General features: G+C 33.4%; 1 protein-coding gene across 1 annotated transcript; it reads left to right on the top strand.

Annotated features, from left to right (window-relative positions):
* The first annotated feature begins 253 nt into the window (after positions 1-253).
* On the top strand, positions 254-9896 carry si:ch211-214p13.8 (B- and T-lymphocyte attenuator). The gene is made up of 6 exons (XM_022679998.2): positions 254-475; positions 5032-5364; positions 5486-5512; positions 6168-6299; positions 6423-6454; positions 9104-9896. The coding sequence occupies exons 1-6, from the start codon at positions 388-390 to the stop codon at positions 9377-9379; spliced, it is 888 nt and encodes a 295-aa protein (XP_022535719.2). The 5' UTR covers positions 254-387; the 3' UTR covers positions 9380-9896.
* The last annotated feature ends 205 nt before the right edge of the window (positions 9897-10101 follow it).

Raw genomic sequence — 10101 nt, 5'->3', positions numbered from 1 at the left:
ACACTGATATGTTGTTTATGTGTTTTTCATATTTTATACACTGCTTAATGAACATTTACAAAGGATCACTTTTACAGTGAACATAAAGTCTTTTAGATTGCATATTCTTAAAGTTACACAACCCAGGGAGCACAGTAAGCGGAAGTTAATCTAACTAGAGTCAAAACGTAGGAAATGGAAACCACATACGTAGGTGAAAAACAGTGAAAGAGTGAGTGAGAGAGTGAGAGAGTGAAAGAGAGAGAGAGAGAGATAGCGAGCGAGTGAAGACCTGACACTGTCACAGAGATGAACTCACAGTGACTTTGGAAACTCCAGAGTGAAGACGAACTGAAGATGTTTTGATTATGAAATCATTTATAACTGCTCAGTTTTATTATTTTATTTATGATGGATAAAGCACTTCTGGAAAGGATCTTGATGTTAAATAACTTAATTTTGGTTCTTGTTCTCTTTGGATCTGCAGATGCGCAAGGTAGGCCCCTATCTTTTTCAGCCCTTCCATCAAATAATCATATATTAATTATGTGTAATAAAAGAGATGTTGAGATATTATTGCTTTATTGCTATACTGCAGTGTTCAATATATCAATTTACTATGCTAAATTACAGTGTGCAGTAAAACGACACATTTATTATTTATTTGCTTTTTATTTACTGCAAACCTGTGCGCAGAATCGCTGATCAATGCGTACTAAACACATGCATACACTTTATATTAGGTATAATAATCAAATCTTAGATTTTAGATAATATTAATATTATTATTGAGATTTTTATTTTTTATTTTTTACAATTTTCCTCTGTCCTCACTGCTTGCTTTTTTTTGCATTGCAAATTTCCCCGTTGTTTAATTATCTTACCTTTCCAACCATTTCTCCGTTTCCAGATAAATCAATCATTCTTCCTTTGTTTTATTTTTTTTCCAGATTATTTATTAATTTTTCCATGTAATAATACAGAACAAAATCTATTCCAGTCAAATAAGACTAAAAAAAAGGGGGAAAAATACAACAAAAAACTAAACAAAAAAGCAAAGCTATAGTATCAAAAAAAAGAATACATTCTTCCCTTGTTTTATTTGTATTTTTACAAATATGTTCGTTTTTTACACTTATATAAACTTAAGTAAACTCATGAGGGCTGTTAATATAAAATTACTTAGATAGAAATAAAATAATTGAATTATCCCAAAAAGGACAGATTGTTAAGTTAGTAGCTCCTGTGTTTCAGACTCATTGACCATCACCAGCCTTATTTAATGTAGATGCAGATGTTGCAGATGTTGCAACGCGCTGTAGCTTTAAGAAACATTAGATGTGAAACAGGTGCACTGAGGCTTTTCACAGAAACAACACTACTCATAAATACAGATCCTTATTTATCTTTCATCACGATCTCCTGCTGCACTGCAGGACTGTTTCCATACACTTTAAAATAGCCGGTACGGTAAGTGGTAGATGGTGCAGTTTCAGGCTGCAGTTTGGGGTTTTTTCAGAATTACCAGGAAAGCTTTACTGGGAAGTTCTACATTAAACTCCTACATGCAGCACTTATCTAACACTGCAGGCATGGAAGACGTGAGCAGTTCAAACCACAGCAAACTGTATCTTAAAATATCTTAAAATATATATAACTGTCAGATACATTCAGAAAATCCCTTATTCAGATAATTAATGAACAAACTGTTCAGTGCGTAAGTCCTGGGTTTCATAAACCATTTATATCTCATCAGTGCATGATCTTTATCTGTCCCTCACCAAATAACACTGCAGTAAGCTTAATTAACCTTATATAACTCTTTATAAACATAAATTCAGTCATCATTAAGAGTCTCTATCTGTTTTTAACTCTATATAACATAAAGTCAGTGGTCAGTGAGTGTTTTTTTCTGTAATTAACTCTGTATACATTAGATTGAACCCAAATAAGCATAAAGTCATTCATCAGCAAGAGTGCCTACCTGTAAATAACTCTATATAACTCTTTATAAACATAAATTCATTCATCAGCATGAGTGCCTATCTGTAATTAACTCTATATAGCATTAGAATAAAAACAAATAAACACACAGTCAGTGGTCAGTGAGAGTGTCTACCTGTAATTAACTCTATATAACTTTATATAAACATAAAGTCAAAGTTCAGTGAAAGTGTATATCTCTAACAAACTCTATTAAAAAATAGAATAAACCAAATAAACAGACAGTCAGTGGTCAGTGAGAGTACTCTATGTAGCTTTATATAAACATAAATTCAGTGTCGATCTGTAATGAACTCTATATAATATAAAGTCAGTGTTCAGTATGTCTCTACCTGTAATTAACTCTATATAACGTTATAATAATAATAATAATTATTATTATAATAATAATTCAGTCATAAGTGAGAGTGTCTATATGTAATTAACAAAATATAACATTAAAATAAACCCAAATAAACACACACTCAGTGGTCAGTCAGAGTGTCTACCTGTAATTAACTCTATATAATATTGGAATAATAAACTCAAATAAACATGAAGTCAGGGATCAGTCAGAGTGTCTACCTGTAATTAACTCTATATAATATTAGAATAAACTCAAATAAACATAAAGACAATGGTCACTGAAAGTGTTTACTTGTAATTAACTCTATATAACTTTATGATTAACCCAAATAAACATAAAATTAGAGGTCAGTGAGAGTGTCTACCTGTAATTAATGCTATATAACATTAGAATAAACCAAATAAACATAAAGTCAGTGGTCAGTAAGAGTGTTTACCTGTACTTAACTCTATATAACATTAGAATAAAACAAATAAACATACATTTATTGGACAGTGGGGCTTTGGAAACTAGAGTTTTAAACTAATATACATACCATGTAACACACACACATCAAATCATAAAGGTCCAATATATTTTAATTTATGACCACTATTACATTAAAACTTCATATATCCATTTAAATATACTAGTTGTCTTTTATATGGTCCAATATTGCTTAATATATCATGATAGGAACATTTATTATGACATTTGGGTTTTATATTCTGACAGCAACATTATGTGACATCTTAACACTGAACATTTTATTACATATAAAGATATATTGTATTTCATAGTATTTCCATATGAAAATAAATAAGAGATTTCATTTTTTAGTACAGTTTTCAGAAATGTCAGAAAAACTTCTTTTACAAGTCCTGCAACTGTGCGGAAGATAGAAGAAAAATTCTTGACAATATTGAGAATAATTATTTTGGAATATTTCTATTAGACAGGGAATTGTGATAAAAAGTATACACATGATTGATACATCTGTATATTTTAGTATACATGTTTTTTGTTTATTTCGTGTGTGTTTTATACTAAAACATAATAGAACATGATAAAACATTATTACTATTACTTTATAAACTGCAGTAAAGTTTAACGTGTAACTCTGACAACATTGCAATCTGTGTAGTGAAATGTCAGATTCGTATTTTAGTCTTATCTCTTCCAGGGAAATTCGAATTTAGATGACACATTAGAAACGATCTAATCTGCTAATCAGAGGCTTTTATGCAGCCATGTGGAGTTTCTGAAGTTTAAGTACCTTCTAAAAAAAGAGGGATAAACCACCAAAACCTAGGAAATTTACAATTAAACAACAATACAAACCTGAATTTTAACAGCACATGTAAAATATTAATTAGAGAATTTTTGTGGTACTCTTATTCAGACTGATGCATGCAGACACTGATAAGTGCAGAGTTTGGCCCTCGAACTCATTTACTCACTTATTTATATAGCGGTGGTCTTGTAGCAAAAACATAAACTCAGACCCCTGTCTCGCAATGAGTGCAGCAGTTTTATATGCAACAAATACCCCAGATTTAACTGCGCAACATTTATTGTGTGTAAACTAATAAATAAAATGCTGTTTATGTCTAAACTTTTAATGATAAATGTTTTAATTCTGGTTAAGTTTGCTTCTTAAGAAAGGACATAAAAGGGATCATATATAAATGATCAAGGTCCTTAATTTTAGATTTAGATTTACATTTAAGACAAATCCCAAAAACACAATGTACAATATGATTTTACATGGGTTGTATTTCACAAATAACATTTGATTTATTTTTTTTATTTTTTTTAAAACATTACAATAAACCAAATAAACACATTGTCAGTCATCAGTGACAGTGTCTACCTATAACTAACTCTATAAAACATAAAGTCAGTGGTCAAGGAGAGTGTCTACCTGTAATTAACTCTATATAACTACATACATAAATGCAGTCATTAGTGAGAGTGTCTACCTGTAATTAACACTATATATACCTCTGTAAATACATAAATTCAGTCATCAGTGAGAGTGTCTGTTCGTAAGTAATGTTATATAACTCTATATAAACATTAAATGGTCATCAGAGAGTGTCTATGTGAAATAAACTCTATATAACATTAGAATAAACCAAATAAAACATAGTCTTTTTTGAAAACTGTACTAAAAATGAAATCTCTCATTTCTTTTCGTATGGAAATACATTTGATTTTGACTCCTGACATTTTATTTCATCTGACCTTGTCATACAATTATGTATAACAAGTATATGTATAATAATGTATATATATTATACATATACTTAATGTATAATAATAATATAATAATGTATAATAAGTATAAGTACTACATAATTTGATAAGGACATCAGAATTATACATATAATGGCTACCATTCATTTCTTAGATATTAAAGTGAAATTGTTTATGATTTTGATGTCTGTTAGATCTGTTGAGATCTGTTGTTCACAGTTTGTTCTACCATACATACAGTCTGAAAAATAAAGATGTAACTTAAAATGTTACTAATGCATGATTCCAGCAACCATTTAAACATCTTTAAAACATCTTCATTATCCATTATGTAGAAATAAACAGTATATTACTTGAGAGAAACCAAAAAAAAGTTTTTACCTGTGAGATGCCATATTAGGACTTTCATCTAGGTTAACTTTGAGATACTAATTGAAGTTTTCTGTTTTCTGTATTTTCTGCAGATGGATGTGCTCCTGAAGTCAGAGTTCAAAAGAACACAGTTTTAACAGTCTCCAGTAAAAAACCTAATATCTCCTGCCCTGTGAGATACTGTGTAGAGATACCAGCCATTAAATGGTTCAGAGTTATTACTTCAAATAAAACGTACTACCTACCTGTTAATGAAACAGATCAAATCACCATTACACAGGAGCGATCGACTGCACACAAGAAGGAAATCATCTCATATCTGACATTTAAACGCATCTCTATTAGTGATGCTGGATTTTACAGATGTGTAGCTTCAGAATCTGGTTTCATATCAGAAAGCCACAACATTAATGTTTCTGTTTCAGGTAAGACATTAAGCTGATAATGTTCTTCTTGTTCTAATTAGTCTTTAATTAGTTTGATATCATGTCTAACATTGGTGACATTGATAACTGATTATCTAAAGTTTTAATTATTTTTTTACAGAAACTGTCTCGCAGCGTGACAATAAAAGTAAGAGCATCATTTTTGCCATTTCTTTATATATGTTCTGCATTACTCAAACTCATTACAAACCTTATATTTAAGAATGTCTTCCAACATTTTTATGTCCTTTACACTTTTTTTAAAGATCCATTCTGTTTCTGGGTTTGGTCATGTGATTCTCATCAAATAAAAAGATTAAGTTGTTGTTTCTTAAAACAGTTTAATGATGTTTTACACCTACTTTAAAGAACCATAATTTAAATGTGCATCTTCCTTATATGGTTCTCAGAAAAGCTTTGATTGATGCAAAACTGTTATATTACGGTTCTTTGTGAGTTTTACTCTTTATCTTAAAAAAAAAATGTGTAAAACCTTTATAGTGTCCCAATGTTTATTGCAACATCTTTGGCAAAATATTGTAAAATGTTATTTATTGTTATAGATTTAAACAAGTGTAAATCTCTTTGGTTTTTACTATTTTTGGCACATTTATTTTTGAAGTGTGCTAAACTGCAATTATTTCACATTATATTGTAAGCAAATATTCATAGTCCATATATACTGCTTTAAATATCTGATAGTCTATTACATGTACTTTTGCTGTGTCTCTTTTACATTCTCTCCTTTATCTATTTAACCCATGTTGACTGTAATTTTCCCTTCTTCATCTTCTTTGGAACAGCGAACGCTTCTGCTGACTTAGAAAAACCAGGTGATTTTGGGTGGATGCCTTACATTATAATCTGCTCAGGTATCATCGGTCTGGTCACTGTGGTGTTGGTAATCTTTTTCCTGAGTGTAGATGGGTGTAAATGTGAGTAGTGCATCATTATGATTATTTTAATATATATATTTATTATTTGGACCCTATTTATTTTTTAATGGAGTGCAAAATCATAAGATCATTACATCTGGTGTTTCTTTTTGTACATTTAAGGTTCAAGAAAAGATAATAACCAAAGAACACAGGTAAGCACCACTTATTCTTTATTATAAGTATAATATATGCATGTACACCGTTTAGAAACAACATTAATACTGCTGACATATTGGCAGTGTTGGGAAGTAACGGATTACATGTAACGGCGTTACGTAATCAGATTTTAAATTATGAGTAACTGTAATCCGTTACAGTTACTGCTTCAGTAAGTGGTAAACAGATTACCGTTACTCTGCTAAAATAAATAAATTACATTGCAGTACTTTCCTATTTTTGGTCTTCCAATCCAACACTGACAAAACGCAAACACATTCACATAAATCACGACATCAGAATATTCTATGATTCACAACCTCCTGGACAGAATGTTGGTGAGGTGTCACTCACGTCAGACACCCTCACCTGTTTATCAGACAGTGCTAGGATCTATTTGTTAACTGAAAAGAAAAATAAAACAATAATATGCAATATGTGGTTGCTACATTCATTCAGGCTTAAAAAATGACAATACTGTAAGTAATCCAAAGTTATCAGATTACGTTACTCACTTGAAGTAATGTAACTGATTACATTACAAATTACATTTTGAGTGATGTAATCAGTAATCTGTAAGGGATTACATTTTAAAAGTAACCTTCCCAACGCTGCATATTGGGCCCTATCTTACACCCTGCGCAAGGTGCGTTGCCATGTTCATTACTATTATTTTTAAATAGCAATGGTGCTAGTGAATATATCTGTATTAATGGGCGTGGTGATTTGGAAGTGAGGTGTGTTCAGATAATTTCCCAGCGTATTGCTATCTTGGCAATGAAAAATACAGGTGCTCTACTGACTGAATACAACCTAGAGATACGTCAACCGTCCGGCGTCCATTGCTATCTTTGACAAAACACTTGGCTCTTAAAAGGAATGTGCTGATTAGTTTATTTCATGTTACACCCAAACGCACACCCATTATTAATTAAGAGAATTAGTACTTTTAGCCTTTTGCGTGTTTCAAGCTGCCCAAGGCATACTTTTTCCATGGTTATAATAGCAAAGACTCACTGGTACACGCTAAATCGGTCTTAACAGTGCATGGTTAAAGTCTCGCCTATAGATTGCTAAAATAGGGCCTATTAAGTAATAAATATTATACGTTCATCTATAGTGTACAAGTTTATGTTAGCAGTTTGCAGAGTCACACACAAAACCTATCACACCTATCACATCACATATGATGTGCTTGAAGTGTGAACCTGTGTAAAAGTCCAACCATTGCTTTGTGACAATTTTCCTGCATTTAGACTCATAACTGATCGTAGTTTAGTTACCGCTTCATATAGTCAAGACCTTTCTTAAATGTAGAGAAAATAACATTATATTATATCATGTATAAGTATATAGTGGACAACACAGATAAGAACCAGATTAAATATGTGTTAATGTATTAATGTGTTCTTACTGAATATTAAAGCTCAATACAGAACATTATTTAAACCATGAAGTAAAAGAACAGGTGGGACTTAGCATGAAAACCTTTGGAAACACTATTATCTGCTGGAAATTATTAGAAATACATTGCAATTCTTTGTGTCCATAAAAATCCTTGATGTGGGCCCAAAATTTAACAATTAAAATTTTTATTCCTCTCATATTACTTACCTTTTTCGGGACACTTCATGAGATATGAATAAATGTTAAAAAGAATGGATTGCAAGTTTCATAAACTATTATTTTATCCACAAAACAACACAGAACATATTTCATGATATATATATCAACTTATTTAGAAATTTATGGCAGCAGCGCACCCCAGGAAAGATGGAACAGGGCAACAAAAAGCAAGCAAAGTAAGTGATACTCAGTGATGGGAGTAATGCCGTTACTTTTTTCTGTAACGAGTAATCTAACGAATTACTCTGACTGTAACTATAACGCCATTACCTTTTCTGACACCCCGTTACTGCACGTTACTTTAGCCGCGCAATTATTATATTATATATTTTTTTTAACTTTGCACGTACAGACAAAGGCGCAAGTGTGTGTGCGTTGTGTGTGTGAGTCAAAAGGTAGGGGAGGATGAGATAACCGCCTAAGCAATGATTGTTGTCTTTGCTGTCGTGCACTCTATTCATCTGGCTTATGAAACACGCTCTGAGGAGGTGGGGGCCAGGGGCTGGGGGAGGGGATTACGGGGGGCGAGTAACACAAAAGTAACGCAATAGTTACTTTTACTGGTAACTAGTTACTTTTATAGTGGAGTAACTCAGTTAGTATCTCTTAGTAAACTTTTTTGGAGAAGTAACTAGTAACTATCACTAATTACTTTTTTAAAGTAACGTGCCCAACACTGGTGATACTCCAAAAAAACAGCTGACTAGGTACAAAAAGAACATTTTAGAAGGTCTGAGTCTCTCAGAAACAAAGATGGGCAGAGGTTCACCAGTCTTCAGAAAATAATGTTCATCAGTGTGCAATGGTGAAGACGTTGGATATCCCATCTAAAAAACCCTGTGCCCAAGGGGAAAAGCAGACAGTCAATATTGGATGCTGGTGCTCTTTGGGTCCTCAGGTAGCACTGCTTTATAAACAGGCATGATTCTGCATCACAGTTCACAGAAAATATAATGTCAAGATGATCCAGGGTGTAAAATGTCTTTATTAATGGATCTTTTCCTTTTACACCCTTCCAGGTGCCCCCCAGCCCCAACGTTTCAAAGAGTGATGGACACTGCCGTGGAAAGGAAAAGTCAGAACGAAAGAATGTCTACAAATCATCCGCAGAGACACTACAGCTGGACATTCCCTCGAGTAGCTCAGCAAGGGATCAGCAGGAGAACACACCACAGCAGCAGATCGTTTACGCCACTCTGGACCATCTCGCACCCAGAGTTCCTCCTGCAGTGCACCATTTCTCCAGAGAACAGCACTCAGAATACGCAGCAATCCGCTATACTGAAACCGTCTGAGCGAACAGAGGAAAGAGGAACAGTGTTGGTTCCTGAAACGGTTCCTGACTGATATTGTAGGGACTTCTCCAATAGACTTCTCCAGAACTGTGAAGTAGGAAAGTACCAGAAAACTTCACCTGCCTTCCTGGTACATCATCCTTCTCCTAATACATGATTTACACCGGCACTGTGAACTGTGGACTATAAGGAAATACAAGGGTTGGACAATGAAACTGAAACACCTGGTTTTAGATCACAGTAATTTATTATCCCGACAAACAGTTCTGGTGGAAACAGGAGAGTTGAGGTGCACATTGAATTCTGCCGTGATTTGATCAGCCGTGGTTTTATGTTTTTTGGATACATCCCGGGTTAGCCCCCAAACATCCCTTTCAGACAGCTTCCTCTTACAGCGTCCACAGTTAATCCTGTTGGATGTGGTTGGTTCTTCTTGGTGGTATGCTGACATTACCCTGGATACCGTGGCTCTTGATACATCACAAAGACTTGCTGTCTTGGTCACAGATGCTCCAGCAAGACGTGCACCAACAATTTGTCCTCTTTTGAACTCTGGTATGTCACCCATAATGTTGTGTGCATTGCAGTATTTAGAGCAGAACTGTGCTCTTCCCCTGCTAATTAACCTTCACACTCTTACTGCTATTACTGGTGCAATGTGCGATTTATGAAGATTGGCCACCAGGCTGCTCCAATTTAGCCATGAAACCTCCCACACTAAA

This window comes from Astyanax mexicanus, chromosome 11 (genome assembly GCF_023375975.1).
Source record: "Astyanax mexicanus isolate ESR-SI-001 chromosome 11, AstMex3_surface, whole genome shotgun sequence".
Taxonomy (NCBI): Eukaryota; Metazoa; Chordata; class Actinopteri; order Characiformes; family Acestrorhamphidae; genus Astyanax; species Astyanax mexicanus.
Note: the sequence above shows the minus strand (reverse complement) of the source record. Positions and strands in the feature narration are given on the sequence as shown.